This window comes from Paroedura picta, chromosome 11, assembly GCF_049243985.1.
Source record: "Paroedura picta isolate Pp20150507F chromosome 11, Ppicta_v3.0, whole genome shotgun sequence".
Lineage (NCBI taxonomy): Eukaryota > Metazoa > Chordata > Lepidosauria > Squamata > Gekkonidae > Paroedura > Paroedura picta.
Window position 1 is genome coordinate 15,883,549 of NC_135379.1, and position 19,421 is coordinate 15,902,969.

Genomic DNA, 19,421 nt, shown 5'->3' on the forward strand with positions numbered 1-19,421 from the left:
GACACCCACCCTCCAGGCCATTGAATGGCGTTTTTTCTTCTCAGCTGTGCCACAGTGCCGCTGTGAAGGGGAAAGATGGATTTTGACTTTAGTGAAGCCTCTACTACATTAATTTCTGGCCCCTTGCACTGACCTGTCAGAAAGCCAAGAGAAATTATTAATAAATGCCAACTTCTGACACACACACACACACACAATGAAGCTAGGCCAGGAGAGTTTCTTGACTATTCTTTATTTATTTTAGTCAAAGAATCAAGGTTGCCCTCTGCTCCCCTCCATGCTTTTATGGCCCTAATACGCATCCCCTAATTTGATCTTTTGTTTGGTATACACAATGGTAATAGTCTAATTGGTATTCACACTAACTCAAATTATAGGTCTGAATGCAGCGTGCGGCTGCTTATGCCAACCCCGATATTATTTATGCACTGTTTAAAAGAAAATAAGAAACTATTGATTTTTGTACAATAGAGGGAATACTGGCAGTGACCCTGACATTCATCTTGGATTGCCTTGTTTTTTAAAAATACATTTGAGAATGCCAAAGAGAAACTGTGTCACTTCCACGTGTATTTCATCCAATTCCGGGGGCAGGGGAGGGGGGGCATAAGCAATACTCCAGTGCTTTGAGCTGAAAAAGATTTATTGACTGTAATGCAGAGAAATTCTTCTTTGTTCCCTGGTGAGAAATGTTAGAGTGATCTAAATTTCCTCTTGATCTAGTTTTCATACAACAATTAAACATCATAAGGCAAAAAAATATTTACAGTGAAGGTGTTCAGACGCCACCAAGTACTGCCCCTGCCAATCGGAGATGGTTGAAACAGCAGGCCCTGTGTTATTGTACTGTCCTTTCTGCGCAGACTTTGAGTGTCTATACATAACTCTGATCAACAGGGCTCCCCAACATGGCGTCCACCAACCCCTTTTCTGGATCCCACCAAGTGTTTTGGGGAAGTGGCTGGGGCTTTGGTCAAGGCATATGACTGACAATTGGGGATGTTTTAAAAGGTGGCTTTGGCAGCTGCTGCCACTTCAGCACAGGGCTCTACCAGCCTTCCCCTCTCAAAATGGTCAATGATAGACCCAGCTGGATCATGCCATGAGGTTCCCCACCCACCAGACCTGAAGGGCTTGTATCAGGGAACCTTAAGAGCCCAAATCACCGTAGGCGCCGGCAAAGAACACACAAATACAATATTCGCTGAGAACTGGGGCCCTTGTGTGAGCGGGAGTCACTTCTGCTCCATGCTGCAGTCCCCCATGCCGCATCTCGCATGACTCCCAAAGGTCAGGAGCAGCTCTCCGGAGACTGAGAAGCCTCCATGGTCAAAAGGTTGGAAAAGACTGAACTAGAGATTACTTTTGTTGTTTTTGCTGAAATCAAAATGGAGAATCCAGAGAACTTCCTGAGTCTATTGTTACAATTCTCCAGTAATGTATCAATATTTTAAAATGGGGGAGGGATTCTGTGACTCCACTGATGTCACCACCAATGACCGTGAAGCCCTCCGTTGAAAATCCTCATTATTGAAGGGCTGAGTAGAAGGAAATGAACTGTCTCCACAGCCATCAAAATGCACAGGGAGAGCAGACATAAGGAACAACCTTGCCCAAATTGATTCCAGTGGACTGACTCCCAAGAAAATCAGGAGTGAGTTGAGCGTGCTGAAAAGCCCACTGACTCCATGAAAGGGACATCCCTGCAGGGGGAAACGGCATGCAGAGTTCAGTTTTGTTTCATCAGCGATCATCACCTAGAGCAATCGCGTGTGCCAGGATCCAACTTATTTTTCTTAAAACCGTTCTATTCACGGAAGTTCAGCAGGAATCAGAAGCAGCATTCAAGCACAATTCACTGCAATATTTGTGTTTATTTTAACTACTTACCAGGCCTTACCAGTGATTTATTACCAAGATCTCCTCAATCCCACTCCTAAACATTACAGAGTTGAAGCTGTGCTATCAAAAGCCTGGATGCTAAAAGGTCAAACGGCCATTAATTCAAAGGGTTTGACAGTCACATGTCAGTCCTCCAAGGTGCCTGAGATAGTTCTGCAGTGACTGGGAGGGAGGAGGGCACAGTCTGCTGCTCATCTGCATGTTTGGAGGCAGTTCCTGCTCTCCCCAGGTGAGCTGCAAGCTGCACTTCCAGGCAAATACCGTTGGAATGAACACGAACTATGCTCTTTCCAGAATAGCATACTAACATTCTGGAACCACGGCTTGATCTCTGATCTGATAACTTCTCTGAAGTCTGCAGGACTCGTACATTCAGGAAAAGGAGTTGGAGCCTGCATTCTCAACTCCTCCAGAAATTCTGAGAAATGTGGACCTCTGAACATACAGACACACGACAGCCTTGGATTTCGGAAAAACCTGTTAACTGGATAGGAGAGAAGGCTAACTATCCTGCAGACTAGAGTTTCCCAAACTAAATAAACCTACCACTCAAAAACAGATAGGAAACAGAGAGAAAAATATTCTGTCATGGATGATGAAAAGTTTATAGAACGGGCTGATAATTTTCTATCCTTTCCAAAAGTGCTTCAGAATATCCAGGGGAATAGTACCTGGAAGAGAAACAAGCATGCCTTGATTAGAAACAAACTACATCATGCAAAATATCAAAGCTGCAATCTAGCAGAGAACAAGGCCCACTTAAGCACCGCAGTGCTGGATTGTGGCTGACATATTTATGAGGAATAAATTAAAGAGGCTCAGAGACCGCCTGACATAATGATGTAATTATCCACTGACTGAGCCTTGATGTCATGAATTTCCAGGTGCCTGAAGTGCTTCCGTGCTTGTATCCTTAGACTGGAACAAAGCAAGGATTCAGGGCCAGGTTCTTAAACTGGCCCGTGGGATATGGAAAGGGCCTTTGGCAGCAGAGATGTCAGCCTCCAGGTGGGACCGGCAGATCCCCTGGAATTACAGCTCACCTCCAGACTACAGAGATCAGTTCCCCTGGAGAAAATAGATATTTGGGAGGAGGGCATAGGATGGTTTCTATCCTCTCCAGGCTCCACTCCCAAATCTCCAGAAGTTTCCCATACTGGATGGGGCAACCCTATCCCCTACACCCAGCGATGACCAGGGGGGGGCCTGGCAACCCTATTTTGGGCCCAGGTTTTATGTGCATCTTTATTGATTGAAGGCCTTTCTTTTCTCAAGTCAAGGCGGCTTCATCAGCCCCTCACAGTCAGTACGGGGCCGGAGGGCACTGACTTGCACGGACTGAGAATGCCACAGCGACTGGAGCAGTTCCCTACCCAGATGTATATATTTTAAAATGCCCCCCTGGAATTTTTTACAATGCATTTAGGAAGCCAGAGGAAATATGAGTTTCCTCCTTCATTTTTGTCTGGTTGACAAAAAAAACTAGTAATTGGACGCCTTTTGCTCCTCCTTTTGCAATCACAAAAGTTAGGATGTTAAAATCAGAGTCCAGGAGCACCTTTAAGACCAACAAAGATTTGTTCAAGGTGTTCTTAGTCTGAGGAAGAGTGCTTGCACTCGAAAGCTCATGCCTTGAATAAATCTTTGTTGGTCTTAAAGGTGCTACTGGACTCTGATTTGATTGTGCTACTTCAGACCAACACGGCTACCCATTTGAATCTAAAAGTTAGGATGATTTGCTCTCTTCCTGACTTCTCTGCTTATCCCGTGCTTAAGGATATGAAAACTGCATTCTGATCGGGTGTGATATTTATAAAGAAGATGCTATTGCTATGCTTGACTTGGAGGGGAACAGAATCAATCTAGAAAGTTGTTTTCATGTTGTTAATGTCACCGCAGGAAAAACTTTGGGAATTGGATTGCACTAGATATTGAGCAAACCTTAGTTTTTCCCTACTTCCTGCATCTTTTTTCTGCTGTATGATACAGCTCTCCTACTGGAGTGTAACTGCATTAGTGCCATAGGCCTGTGCAAAGCTGGCCTCAAAAAACAGTTCACATGGGTACTGTACACAAGATTTATCTTAAGAACACAAGAATTGCCCTGATAGATCAGGGTTAAGGTCCATCTAGCCCTGCATTCTTTATCACAGCGGCCAACCAGTTGTCCTGGAGGATCAGCAAAGTGAACAAGGGCATCCCCTGATGCTGTTGATATCCAGGGGGTTACTGCCTCTGGGTATGGAGGTTCTTTAACAAGATGGATCAAAAATCCCTCCCTCATTTGTCTGTAATTAGACAGCTATTTAAATAGATAACTGCTGCTTATCAACCCCCCCCCCCAAAAAAAAATCCCTCAAATAATATTCTAGCATCCTTGGTGCTTTGGTTACAGAAAATGGGGGGGGGGATTTCACCCTTACAGGATTTCTGTAATGCTGATTGGTTCCCATAAAGACTTTACTTGGAAGAGTTTTACTGCTGTCTAACTATAGCCTCTTGGATAAGCCATAAAAGTGTAAAAATAGGTTCTAGCGTTCCTTGGACACAGGCACAAAAGTCAAATGTTAAACGGGCATGACCAATAAAAAATGATTTGAAAAAAGAATTGGACAAGGGGGAGCTATATGGACAGATCCCAGAAGAGCTCAGTTTAATCGGCTGCATCCAGAAATCCCTGCAGAGATTTGTCCATCATGCATGCAACCAGTGATTGTTGCTGCTCTCACATGTTGCTGCTCTCACTGCATGACTGAAGGGCATTTGGGAAGCCTCAAATCCGTTTACAGGTTGGTGAGTGGGGAAACTCCAAATTCACTCTGGCACCTCCTCTGGGACACTGCAGTGAATTGGAGTAGTTTGGCTTGGATAACCTGAAAAGTACCCAAATCAATGTTGATTGGGGTACTTTTTTGCCTCATCCAAACCAAACTGCCTGCATTTGAATGGTCTGAATCAGGGCCATGATTTGGCAGTTTAAATGCATCTCCCCCCCCCCCACATGCACTTTCTCAGACAGCAGCTGAAAAGGTGTGGGGGGGGAACAGCACTGAGCTAGCTGCCCACTATCATCAAGGAGGGTGAGCGTGGAGTGGATGAGTCCACCCTCCCCAAGCTTCTGCAGCTACCCTCCCTGAGCTGCCTACAGTCAACTACTGGCTTGCAATGAGGAGGTGAGGCATTGGGAACTCTGCGCCTGCCCTCCCCAATCCCTATGGAGACAGCTGCTAGCTGGCATAGGGGAAAGGACATGCTCCCCCAACGCTTTAACAGGTAGCACCTGAGAAAGAAGGTGGGAAGTTATTTAAAGGGTGAGTCAGCAGCTGATCATTGCAAGCAATAGGCCCAACCAAAGTGAGCACAAAGTGGTTTGCAAACCCTTTTCCAACCAGGCTTTCTGTTTTTCTGTATTGAGCTTGTCAAGGCAGACACCACACTAAAACACAGCTATGTTCCCATTTCTTGAGTTTGATTTGATGACTGATTGATCCTTAATGTTGCCAAACCAGCCTTCCGCCTTGGGTTTCTATCACTTATTTATTATGTAGATATGTCCTTGATAAATGCACAAACACAAGAGATTCCTTTTCCAAGATAAACATAAAAAGTGTTTGTAGCTGCAAAAATGGCCAACAGGCTTACTTCACCTTCCAAAGAAAACTGTAAGCAAGCTGTTCTGTTATCAGACCAAGATCTGTTGATGTGACAACAGGCAAAGTCCTGAGTAACAGAATGCAACTTCACCAACTTTGTCTCAGGCCCAGCTAAATAAAAAGCTTGAAGGGTTTACCTGCTCTGCTGGCAATCTGGTCATATGAAATTCCTCCCTATGGCTACAATCAGCGGGACTTACTCCAGGGTAAACATAGGGCAAGCTAATAGCTTGTAGTTGAAGCAACGTGAATTCCACCACACAAAATGAACTGGCACCTTGAACCGAAGGAATTCCACCGGCTGTCTTCCTACCATGCTGGCATAATAAAGTCTCTCTGACATTAGCCCCAGACTGTGTCTGTCATTGGCAGCAGCAAAGTTTAAGCACATTTTATTTTATTTAGACTGGCTGGGTTACTCTTCGCAGAAACCAAAACCACTATGCCTAACTCAACTGCTCTGGACAAAATCAGAGTCCTGTGGCACCTTTAAGATAAAAAAAAACCTTTGTTGGTCTTAAAGGTGCCACTGAACTCTGATTTTGTTGTGCTACTTCAGACCCAGCACGGCTACCTATTTGAATCTGTTCTAGCTGGAAGGAGCTATAACTGACTTCCATGGGGAAAGCCAATGACCAGCAGAGGGAGCGCAACAGCATGACATCTTTGTGAACTGGACACTGTGAGAGTTGACCAACTTCTGATTTGTAGGGGAGGGAGCTGACATCAGCATACTGTTACAGGGGGGGGGGGCAATTCCTCTTTATGCACCAGGACTGAAGAGTGAGGAAGCATTGTTTGTTCCTATTCAGGAGACTAGCAGCGCAGTCCTAAGCAGAGTTCCACCCTTCTTAACCCACCATTTAGGATCGTACTCTGCTTAGGAGAACACTGAAGAACTCAAGAGCGAACAAACTGGGGATGAGACCACAGAGCCAAGTAGCCAAACAGAAGGGACTTCTAAATTTGAGAAAGGCTGCTCTAGACCAGGGGTGGTCAACCTGTGGTCCTCCAGATGTCAATGGACTACAATTCCCATGAGCCCCTGCCAGCGTTTGCTGGCAGGGGCTCATGGGAATTGTAGTCCACAAACATCTGGAGGACCACAGGTTGACTACCCCTGCTCTAGACCCTTTTGTTGGCTGTCCAGAGGAACAGACTAGCCACCGTGTGAGACAGGATTCTGGACTAGGTGGGCCATTGTTCTGGTCAGAAGGACTCTTGTTATATTCTTATGGTATCTTGTGGTTGTCTGGAGATCAGCTTAATAACAGGCGATTGCCAGGCTGCCTCTTAGACTAATTCCAAGCTGCCTGGAACTGGGGATCTTTCTTTCTTTCTTCCTTCCTTTCAGTAAATAAACTCACAGAAATAATTGGATACAAATTAAATGCGCACAGAACAGCAGAGCTCTTGTGAAACAATAGCAGTCTACCTACTGTTCCGCACGCCTAACCGGATGCTATTGTTGTCGAACTGAAAAGCACACAAGGAACTTCAATTATACCATAAATCTCCCGTGTTTGAGCACAGCTTTGAAGAGAGCATTCCGGCATTCTCTCCATGCCTCACCTGACTATCTCCTCGGGATAACAGTTGTTAATAGTATGGATGTACTCTTGAAGAAGTGAGCCAGCCTCTGCTTTTATCTCCTGGACCTTTTTCAGGCCGCCGCTGGTCACGAAAAGGCGTCGGGCTTTGGCATCGTGGGGCAGAACCTATCAAAATCAAAATAACAACTTCAGGCTTTCTTGTCGAAAATCCTTTCAAGCTGCAATGGATACAGAATGCAATCAAAAGACAGAGACTCCGAGTGTATGATTCTGCAAGGAATTCTCCTCTGCAGGCCTCGCTGAAGTGAAATTTAGGCATGATTTCAATTGGACTTGTGCAGGGCAAGTTCTTGGGGATTATGCCCAGAGCAGATGGCGAAAGAAAAATGATCGCTATTCAGGCCTATTCAGAATGGGGTTTACCCCCAGGCTGCTGTTCTTAGGTACTGCGCAGCACCTGTTGTTAAAGTAGAGTTGTTAGGCCAATACTGATGAGAGAGGCTGTGGTTTGGTGGAAGACCTGGACTGGCCAGGTCAGTATGGCAGGGGAACGGGGATGGAGGGGGGGGGGACTAAAATTATGGCTGACTATCATTGCCCAGTCCAGAAAACAGAACTTGCTGTCTTCTTTGGATCATAACAACTGATGTCAGAAACACAGAAGTGAAGAACACCAAGTATGGATTCCGAGATCGTTGCCCACTGTCCTGATATAGGTCATGTGCCTGGAAACCTACCCAGAAGATGGGATCCAAGCCCGGACCCCCGAAGGAGGAGGGGTGGACAAAGGCCCACTTACTTTACTGAATTGCCCAACTATGTGCTTCAGAATGTTAGGCGGAGCATCGTTGAGCAAGGGCTCGAGCGCCGGCAGGTAAGTGCATTTCTGGAGGATGTTCTTTAAGGCTTTCTTCGTCTGGCAAAGAGGAGAGAAAAGGCTGAAAATCATCAACATGCATTCACCAAGTTCACTTGCAAAAACGAGGCCTGAGTTCTTTCAACCACTGCAGGCCCCTTTCAGGATCCTTTACTGAAGATTCTTGGCATTTATCATTTAAGAGGAATCCACCCTCTTGGTTGGTGGAGATGGCTCACAATGTAATCACTAAAACCATGCAGCATCAATAAAACAAATAAACAGCAGAATCACAGGGTGAAGCAGCAACAGATGGTTACACCTCCTTGGGGGCAGGTCCCACCTCTGCTCCAAAAGACAGCAAATCCACCTGTGGGACAGGCACCTTAATGTGGGGCGAGGCTGGTGGGTGGCAGCCGCCTGTACTATACATCTGGTGGGCATATTAGTCCCTGGAAGCTAAGCAGGGTTGGCCTTGGTATTATTTGGATGGGAGACCAGCCAGGAATGCCAGGGTTGCTACACAGAGGCGGGCAATGGCAAAACACCTCCCAATGTCTCTTGCCCTGAAAACCCTGCAGGGTTGCCATAAATTTATTATTATTATTATTTATTTGATTTGTATGACCGCCGCTCTCGGAAACCGGCTCGCGGCGGTTCACAACATTTTAATACAATACAATATATTAACCATTAAAATTCCCCATTAAAACCCCATTAAAACAATGACTAAGTCACAATGATGGCGATTAAAACTATTCCCGTACAGGCCCACTGGATGAGCAAAAGGGAACGGAGGATAATTGGGCATAGGATGGAACACTCTGGGGAACCAGGTCAGTTTAGTACTGGCCTCCCCCCTCCGGGGAGAGGGGTCCGATCTTAGCCCCGGGCCATCACCCGGCCTTAGACAAACGCCTGGCGGAAGAGCTCCGTTTTGCAGGCTCTGCGGAACTCAGAGAGCTCTGACAGGGCCCGCAGCTCTTCAGGGAGCTCATTCCACCAGGTAGGGGCCAGGACCGAAAAGGCCCTGGCCCTTGTCGAGGCCAGGCGTGCCTCCCGGGGTCCTGGGATCATCAGCAGATTCTTACCCGCAGAGCGAAGTGCCCTGCGGGGGGCATAAGGAGATAGGCGGTCCCTCAAGTATGCAGGACCCAAGCCGCGTATAGTCTTAAAGGTTAGTACCAAAACCTTGAACCTGATCCGGAAACAAACTGGCAACCAGTGCAGCTGCTTCAGCAGAGGCTGAACATGGGACCTCCAAGATGATTTAGTGAGGACCCGTGCAGCTGCATTCTGTACCAGCTGTAACTTCCGGGTTAGAGACAAGGGTAGGCCCGCGTAGAGCGAGTTACAGAAGTCTAATCTAGAAGTAACCGTTGCATGGATCACAGTGGCCAGGTGTTCCGGGGGCAGGTAGGGCGCTAGTAGCCGAGCTTGGCGTAGATGGAGAAACGCCGTCCGGGCTACCTTAGTGACCTGGGCCTCCATGGAAAGTGAGGCATCCAGAATCACTCCCAAATTCCTGGCTTGGGGCACAGATGACAATTGTACCCCGTCCAGGCAGGGAAGACGCGCTTCCTGTTCCTGCTCCCTTCGGCCTAGCCAAAGGACCTCCGTCTTGGAGGGGTTGAGTCTCAGGCGGCTCTTCCTGATCCATCCAGCCACTGCTTCCAAACAACTGGCGAATTTTTCTGGGGGGAGATCTGGCCGGCCATCCATCAAGAGATAGAGCTGGGTATCATCAGCGTACTGGTGACACCCAAGCCCATAACTCCGTACCAGCTGAGCCAGGGGACGCATATAGATGTTAAATAACGTGGGGGAGAGCACCGCTCCCTGTGGCACCCCACATGGGAGTGCAAAGGAGTCGGATAAATGAGCTGCAGCCAGATGCCGTGTTCCACCACCAGTCAGTTCTTCAAATGCCCTGGGGCTCAAGGCCAGGGGTGGGCAAACTGTGGCCGTCCAGGTGTCCATGGACTACAATTTCCATGAGCCCCTGCCAGCAAATGCTGGCAGGGGCTCATGGGAATTGTGGTCCATGGACATCTGGACGGCCACAGTTTGCCCACCCCTGCTCTAGGCCATCTAGTGCTTGGACAGCGAGAACCAGCACCTGGGATTGGGCCCAGGAATAAACTGATAACCGATGTCATTCTTTTAAAACGGATGCAATATGTTTTCTGTAGCCTGTGCAGAACTATGACAACAACAACTAAAGCTTGCCACAAAATGTAGGTGCATTATGAAGGATGGTTGTAAAATTGCGGATAAGCAGATATGTGCAGCAGCAGACTAAACCAAATCTTGTCTCAGCACCAGCATACAATAATATGCAGTTGCATCTCATCAAAATCAGTGGGACTGCAGCATGCATTACTCAGTGTTGGGGTTTGGCTTTTAAGTGTTAAGGCCCCAGTGAAAATGGAGGAAGGAAGCCAGACAGCCACTGCAAAGATGCTAGTTCAGATGATTGTTCATCAATACAAGAAGCTGTAATAGAATTAGTGCTTATATGCAATACAGCTTTTGCTACTAGTAATGCCTGGCCAGGGGACTCTAATAAGGGAACAATATGGGACTAGAAGAAATTTCAACCTACCCACAGAATGTGCTGGTAATAATTTCTTGAACGTTAGCTAGTGTATGTATGACATGATGGATACAGTTTGTTTTTTGCCATTCTACTCAGGCAGTCGACTGTAGTATGTTGCACAACATGTGTATTCTTAAAGATTTCATACACCTGCCAGGTTTCTAGTCCTCATTATTGTAAAGCATTCTGAAAATATGCCCATGGCTTCTGCAAAGCATCTCATCAGTCTCAAGTGGAACTTCTATATCCCGCCGGGATACCTGTCCCTCCTGCATGACCTCTACCAAGTTCAATTAGGTAATGACATGATATTCTATCCCTCTGTACTTGTGTTGCAAGTGGATTAAAATGCTACAGAAATTAACAGCTTGCATCCACGTTCCCTTTCAAGAAATGTAAGGGGCAGATGTAACTGAGCTAGCCACAGCTGGGAGCTTGTCCTTCGTGCAAGTTAACTAATATTCACCATTAAACCAAAATACAGCACATGAATCTCCCTGTGTCAGAATTCTAAAGGTACGCATAGGTGCAAAAAGACTGGGGAACCCCCCCCCCCCATGTTAAATGCTGTTATCCTTGGGGCCTTGGTCCATGAGGACATGAGAAGATCACTGCTGGATCAGACCAGTGGTCCATCTGAACCAACATCCTGGTTTCTCCCATGGAATCAGCTAAATGCCTCCTGCATGTTAGGGCTGGAAGGCCATATCTGGCAACCAGCAGGTGCTTTGGGGGCAGGGACAAGGGGGTGTGTCATTATGTGCATTGCAATGTTACTTTTGCAGAAGAAAACAGTTTTAGCATGGAGTTTCCAGCGATTTCTAGAGCTACCCTATCTCACCCTCCCCCCCCCCCACACACTCCCAAAGTGAAGCTGTGGTGCAAGAACACTAACATGTTTTTAACATTTTCTCCCACCTTCTCCCAGAGTGGTGGCAGCCTACAAGAAACTTCTCACCAGGGCAGGAAGCCGGGCAACCCCAGCACAAGTGGAGGAATCACCATCCAGTTAAACAAAGCTCTCTTTCTCTGCCCTTCCTCTCTGAGATAGGCACACACTGAGCGAAGGATAGAGAGGAAGGGATATGGTACACAGGCAGAAGTTTGCCCTTATAGCCTACTGGTCCAGGGGCATGGATGAAGCAGATCTTAAAAGAGAACTACAGGGACCCCTCCACTATGCCTGTGTAGGAAAGATTCAAATCTACCCACTCTGTTTCAAAATTCGCCACTGCTAACGGCTTTGGGCACTGCAGCTTCCCTCCTGCTGTATAGAGGCAAACCCCAAGGCCTACTTGGTCGAGAAATTATACACACAAACAGCCGCTGCTCCCATGAGCCCACCTGGCCCAATTCACGGGCCAGGCCTAAGAGGGCCAACCTCCAAGATGGAGCCTGGAGCTCACCCAGAATTATAACAGATCTCCAGACTACAGTTCTCCTGGAAGAAACGGCAGCTTTGCAGGGTGGACTGCACAGGGTCGCGTCTCAACGGAGCTCCCTCCCCAGACACCACCCCCAAATCTCCAGGAACTGCCTCACCCTGAGCGATCACCCCTAGCAAGGCCTGTTTGGGGCAGGGGCATTGGGGTGTGGGGAGCTGGCCTGCCTTACTGCCCTCCCCAACTCAACAGCTAACGGGTGCAATTCAGAATGTCTGATGAGGGCAATGCTCCGGCATCCTTGGCTTCTGCACATGCCCGCAATTAGATCAAGAGGATGCCTAACCAACGTGCTTACCTTGACTTGAAGGTCTTCTGAACTTTCACTTGCCATATACAGGGAAAGTAACACCGGCAAGACGTTGGCTACCGCCACTGCACGGGCGTGTTCTGGCGTGTGTCTCCCAATCTGTCCCAGGGACCAAGCAGCCGCTGCCTTAATGTGATCTTCCGGCTCTTCCGACAAACACACGGCCAGTTGCGGCACCCCCTGCGGGATTCATCAAAGGACGTCATGCAGAAGCAGCCTAGATCAGGATCGCAGAAACTTGGCAGAGTCGGCAAAAAAGGAGGAGAAAAATTCAACGCTTCTCTCTGGACTCAAAAGGCCCAAGACAGCTCTCACTTATTCCCAAACCCAATGAATTTGTCCATCATAAGAATATGACACCTTTGACTTTTTCTGACACAAGGATAGTAAGAGCTGGCACGTGGACTGCTTCAAAGGATTCAGAGAACGGATACCAAAATTTGGGCCACAAAAGAAAGTAAGGCTGGCCATTTTACCAGGTTTCGGGTTTCCCTTGTCCGTTGATCATAAAACAACCAAATATTCTCTCTGTGTGCTTCTCCCCTGCTTTTCTATGAGACTTGCAGGGTTTCCAGCCAAGTCAGACCCACTGAAAACGAATGGACTGGGTGCATCCATGGGGCTGGGGGACAGGGGAGGGTTTCTTCTCCCCCCCCCCCACCACCATCCCTTTTTCATTTCTTTCCCAGCAGGCATCTTTCACATATGTAGAGACTTCCCCCCCCCCTCCCATTCACTGCACACAATAAATTTAAACACGACTTCACAAGTTATTATTCACGCAGGCACTGACCCTGGCGGATGAATATTGGAACTTTCATCAGTCAGGCTGGCTTTTAGTCCTGACAATTTTATAATTAGAATACTTTGCAAAAAAAAAAAAATCAATACATGCTAGTATTCAGCAGGAACCATTGCAGGCACTGTTTTTTTAAAAAAAGAGAGAAAGTGAATACCATCAATACATATATTTCACATACGTGGCATTGACATATTAGATTTCTCTCCGCTGCGTCAGGTTCTCTCACAGAACCCATTTCGGCTGAAAACCCCCAGACACAAAGGCTCGCTAAGCAGTCTGCCCGTTTCGAGGGTAGGAAAACCAAAACGCATTTTGTCTTTTCAAAAAAAAGACTGTTCTGTTCCTGGGGCGCTTGCACATTTCACGGGATCCCACAACTGCAAGGCTGACTGCGGTGCGAATGCTAAGCTTTCCTTTGTTGCTGCTGGGTGGTGGTTGTTTTTACCAACGCATGATCTATTTTTCTCTTTAAAATGCAGCACCGGTGGGAGAAAAATAGCCACACGGACGTAACAAAAGAGGGCCTCTTTTATAAGTTCTCATTTTAAAGACAATTAAAGCTAGACATCAAATATTTATTCTAAGAAGCCATTTGCCCGTTTCCTTTCTGCTGTTTGTAAGAAGGCAAGTCAATTAGCATCTCATGAAAATGCAAAACTGCAGTAGCAAACTAATCCATAACCTTTAAAAAAAAAACAACAACACAACTCCAAGACAACTACACATCACACTCCCAGACACAGTGAACAGGCACACAACTCGGGTGGCAGAGCACAATTTAATATAATAATACGGGGGAGGGGGGTTGTTCTTGGGAAAGAAACATTTTTAATGCTCAGTTTCCTTCAGGGCCTTCATGTGCCTCCAAACAATCCTGGGCAGCCCATCACTATTATCACTATTATGTTCATGATATTTTTAAGGACAGGCATAATGGTGGTGACTTAATAAACCCATTGTATAAAACAGGAGAATAAGAGTTGGTTCTTATATGCCACTTTTCTCTACCAGAAGGAGCCCCAAAGTGGCTTACAATCGCCTTCCTCTCCCCACAACAGACACCCTGTGAGGGAGGTGAGGCTGGTAGAGCCCTGATATCACTGCTTAGTCAGAACAGCTCTATCAGTGCTCTGGTGAGGCCAAGGTCACTCAGCTGGCTGCATGTGGAGGAGCGAGGAATCAAACCCGGCTTGCCATATCAGAAGTCCACTCTCCTAACCACTGCACCAAGTTGGCCATCATTTCTATGGGAGAGACTTGAATGTGTGTTCCACTAGGCCTGTGAAAATCCGAGGTAACGAGAAATGCCTGCCTTTGGCAGGACTGCACCTGAGACGACTACCCTGCAGTGTTGAATACAGAAAATACTGTAATAACCACTTCCTTCGACAAGACACATTTCTGTACAAAGAAATCTTATGTTTATTACGAATGTGCATTAAAATAATAACTAGGAAACTTGTAATGAAAGATCCCATCCCACAAGTGAAATCTTACCCTGGGAAAAGGTGCAGATAGAAATGCCCATAGGAACCGACTCGAATGAATTAAGACCAGACTAAAGATTCTTAACAACAACGAAGAAAACAAAGTGCCCATGAGCAAAATTCATACTGGTGCATAGCTTGTGGGCAACCCAAGGTTCACTTGTTTGAAAGTCACAGCCACTGCGACGAACAAGGCTGATAACTAAGCAAATGGGTTTAAGCATCCACAATAGCAGCAGATTTCTGCTACCAGCAGAAAGTATATATATCTAGGCCAGTGGTTCTCAACCTTCCTAATGCCATGGCCCTTTAATACAGCTCCTCATGTTGTGGTGATCCCCAAACACAAAATCATGCAAGCGTTCCTTCACAGAAATTAAACCAAAACTGACCAATGGCTGAAGATCCATTATTCATGATTGTATATAAATTGGGTTTTTTTTCTGGGGTTTCTCAGTTCAGTTCTGTCCCACCATACTCTTTTCTGCTGCTACAAACAGATGAACGCTCTATCTTGATCTACCTCGCAAGCCTGATGTGTGGATGGCGCCCCCCCTGGCCATGTTGCTTGTCCTGTGGAAGGGTCGTTCAACCCCCAAAGGGGTCCCAACCCCAGGTTGAGAGCCACTGATCTAGGTAACACTCTCCTGCCAATCTCAGTGAACAGGTCAACCTGCAGTGCTGCAGTGTTTTCCCTTCTGGGGTTACAGTAACAGGAAGGTGCATGAAGCAACTGTGGTGAATTCAAATAAGAAGGGAAATGTATATTAGTGTCACGGGAAAGCATTTTCAAAAACAATCTGTCCTTCTCGGTCTTTGGTGTGCCTCGCCAGTCAGGTGAACACTTCTCCTCCACTGCCTTGGCCATGCACTGGCACAGTCCTCCTAAATTGCGCTTGCGACAGGGAGCCAAGCACTAACCTTGGAGATTATCACCGCCATGGCCAGGTTCTCTGAATGGGCTGCCACATAGCCTAGCATCATGATCCCAGGGAGCCGGACATTGCCTTTGCAGTTGCCGATACAATCAATCACAGCAGCGACTCCCCCGGCATTCACTATCAGTTGCGAGAGCTGGAAGAAGGCGAAGCAGAAAGGTCAGAGATGCTGCCATTCCAAGCACCTGCCCAACCTGTACAGTCAAGCAGCCTGTTTGCCAAATCCCTTGAGCCCTACAGGGCTGCAGGGTCAATCCACTGATACAGACGCGACTGAAGCCCCCTGATGGTCAGTCCATCACTCCCTTACATGCTTACATCCATGTTAAATGTTGTCCCCGGCTGAATGAGGGGAACAGTTAGTCGATAGTTAGCGGTTCGCCTGCCAGTTTTGTTGTGTTCAAGATCCTGCCCATGGCCCTTAGTCCACTTAAATATTGCAAGGGGGCTAAAAAGAAATCCAGATTTGGATCCTACGCCAAGTGGGTAAAGTTGAGCTATAAATATTGCACAGTTTCTCCCTCTCCCCTCCAACCATGGTCTTCCTGTGACTCTTAAAATTGTGCCCCCGAGAGTCAAAGTCGCTATTCAAGGGGACCAAGGGAGGGCAGCTGCACTGAGGCAGGAATGGGTGCAAATCTCCATCCCCCACGCCCTGCAAACAAAAATGCCTCCCACAAGCAGAAACAGAAGGTGGAACCCAAGTCACAACCGTATGTAGTGGAAAGGGCTGTCTAAATACTAAACAGGGTCAAGCTTGCTTGGCTTCCAAGATCTGACAAGATTGTGCTAACCTGGGTCATCCAGGTCATACTTATCTACAAATGTTTATGGCATCAAAGTCAGTGTTTGAAATTGTGTTTGGAAAGTGACTGGAAACTACCAGAGGAATTTGGGCCACTGATATAACATGCGCCTAATAATCTATACCCCTAATGGATGTGCTCCAGAAAGATCTGCATCCAGCATCTTATAAGCTGGCATTTCTGGTGGCTACAGATGCAAGCGCAGTTGCTGCGGAGCTGCACATGTCTACTCCAAAGCTGAAATCCTTTGAAACCCATGGGGTGAGCCAAAAAACGACACAGCATGCAGGGTCACATTTCACAAACGTTCCCAGACCGAGACACAGTTTGCACTAGAGCTCCTCTGTTCTGTCACTGTGAAGGAGACTCGGAATGCGCAAACTCCTCTCCTCTTGTTATCAAGACTCTTATCTGTTCACGCAAACTACCAAAAAGGACAGAACTGGTGCAGCACATTTAGTCGTGTTGACTGTGACTGAAGTCTCTCCACCTCGGGCACCAATGCAGGGCCCCACATACTGTGGACCAATTTCATTTCTGAGTTAGCCAGAGTCCCCTCAGAAAGGAGCAGAAACCAGCATTTGCTAACAATGAAAGCTCTCTCTGGAAAGGGGGGCTAGTGACAGAATTTGCTTCACAACCCAATCCTACTACATCTCAACAGAGAAGGGGCAGGGGGAGAAAGGGATCCTCAAGTGAAGCTCAAGAGCAGATCCCCTCCACGCAGACAGCTGCGGTCTGCAATTCTGCCCACCCTCCCCCACTCCTCCTCCTCCCCCTCCTCTTCCTCCTCCTCCTCCTCCTCCTCCCCTTCTAATGCATGTGCTTTTAGACACAGAGCAAGGACTCCCTGTGGAGACTGGGCTCTCCATGGCACAAAGGAAGTCTTGACTAAGGCACAGATCCCCCAAATCCATTCTCCTCCCCCTCCCCATGCCTAGCAGCATCAGAGTCCTCAAAAGGGTACCTTGCCAATTTGCCTCATGACGTGGGGTGGTCAAACTCCCCAGAGCACCTGAAATAATTAGAATATTGGATCTCTGAGTGAGGTTCGGCTTAAATTAATACGGAGGGGGGAAGCTCTCCCTCTCCTTTCATTTCTTTTAATGCACCATGACATTTTGGAGCCTACCTTGGGCTTTTTAAAAAAAATCCGTTTTAATTGTGCGTAACATGCATTTGATTGAAGCTTAATTTTATATCTTGTTTGGGAGGACTTGGGAATATTGCAGGGAACAGAGGTTCCACAAAAACTACCAAAAAAGAGAAAGGACCAGTTTGCAAAATCTCTGGGGCTTTGACACATGGAGATATGCGTACATTTTTAAAAGATGGTGAGAAACAATTATGTGCTGTATAGATTTACTTTTGTTTAATTCAGTGGAAGGAGCTAAATGTAATATTTATTGCTGTTTGCTCTACCAGACTCCATGTTTCACATACTTAAAGGTATCCCCTGTGCAAGCACCAAGTCATGTCTGACCCTTGGGGTGATGCCCTCTAGCATTTTCATGGCAGACTCAATACGGGGTGGTTTGCCAGTGCCTTCCCCAGTCATTACCTTTTACCCCCCCCCAGCAAGCTGGGTACTCATTTTACCGACCTCGGAAGGATGGAAGGCCGAGTCAACCTTGAGCCGGCTGCTGGGATCGAACTCCTAGCCTCATGGGCAGAGCTTCAGACTGCATGTCTGCTGCCTTACCACCCTGCGCCACAAGAGGCTCTTATTCACATACTTGGTATCACTCTACTTCCTGAACGGGATAGTCCAGGGAAGCCAGATCGTGTCAGATTGCAGAAGCTAAGCAGGGTGGCTAATCCTTGGATGGGCAGCCTCCAAGGGCAGGCAATGGCAAACCACCACTGAACATCTCTTGCCTGGCTGCTGGGCAATCTTAGGATCTCCTGGCTCCATAACACACATGCCACATGACAAGTAAATATGGGATTTAGGGAGATATGTCCCATCAGCTCCTGATGGAAACACAACTAAGAGACTGTTACCATCCTCATACTAGGGAAACATGTTCACAAAAGGACTTCATGCTGATTTAACATTTTGAGTAGCCCATGAGGCCGCAATCCAGCACACTGTACAAACGCTAAATTCAGTCGGCTTAATTGTGCATAATGTGCATTTGATTGGCGCTTGAGATTTTGACATTTCATGACTTCCTTCCAGTCCCTGGCCACTACTACCTCCTAACTGTTAAGAACAGTCTCTGTATCGACAACCACCCCTAACAAGAAAAGTGGGTTTTGCCCGTTTCTTTCTTCCCTATTTGTATTCCGAGCACATCCAATAACAGCAACAAATATTTCCCTCCTCCCTTGCACCGGTGGAAATTCCACGGAGGTTTTTGCCTTGCCTAATGAAAGAATAATGCTGGGGATTTTTTTTAAATTTAAAATATAAACACTAATAATGTGACCTTGTATTTGCATTCTCCAGGTTTTACCTCAGGCGTATGCCTCGCTATCTCTCTAATGAGAGTAGCTGCATTTTTCTTGACGTATTCATCGGAGTCCTTCAGGCAGGTGAGCACAACGGGAAAAATTTCTGCTTCCACCACCATTTCTGCCAGATCCACAGAATGCTTTGCTATCTGGCTGAGAGCTGAGAGCACCTGACGCTGTGGTAAATAGGGACCAACCAATTGTTTAATCAATGGCTTATTGGGCAAACACTTTACATGCAAACACACACACCCCCACACACACACACATAGGCACATTCAGAGCAATCAAGGGGGAAAACTTCCCTTCTGACTGGAAAGGTACCAAAACCACCCAGAATGGTTACAAAATTCACAGTCTAGCCACGTTCTAATTTAACAGCCAAAAAAAAAAAAATCCCTCCTTTTTTATTGATCAACGTTTCTCTTTGTTTTCCTCCAGGAATGCAGTTTTAAAAAAGGGAAATGCATTTACATGAAAGAAGTCTCATTAGATTAATTATAACAGCTTCTGAGAAAATGTAATTTTGAATCCAAGAAGAATAGCAATTAGAATCCTCAGCATTCAAAATCAAAGGTACGCGAGTCATGGCTGCTTTTTAAAAACAACTATGAAA

The 19,421-nt window shown here is 46.8% G+C and overlaps 1 protein-coding gene across 2 annotated transcripts in view; it reads right to left on the bottom strand.

Annotated features, from left to right (window-relative positions):
- Window positions 1-216: 216 nt before the first annotated feature.
- The window catches only part of SPAG6 (sperm associated antigen 6), a 48,111-nt gene continuing 28,906 nt past the window's right edge, over window positions 217-19,421 (bottom strand). Inside the window, exons 6-11 of one of the 2 annotated variants that reach the window (XM_077303035.1) lie at window positions 18,808-18,981; window positions 15,526-15,678; window positions 12,304-12,495; window positions 7,908-8,024; window positions 7,128-7,273; window positions 217-2,573 (exon numbers count right to left, since the gene is read on the bottom strand). In XM_077303035.1, coding sequence (XP_077159150.1) covers window positions 2,507-2,573; window positions 7,128-7,273; window positions 7,908-8,024; window positions 12,304-12,495; window positions 15,526-15,678; window positions 18,808-18,981 — 849 coding nt within the window. In that variant the 3' untranslated portion in view covers window positions 217-2,506. The remainder of the gene's footprint in view (window positions 2,574-7,127; window positions 7,274-7,907; window positions 8,025-12,303; window positions 12,496-15,525; window positions 15,679-18,807; window positions 18,982-19,421) is intronic. The other variant, XM_077303036.1, reaches the window with a different exon arrangement.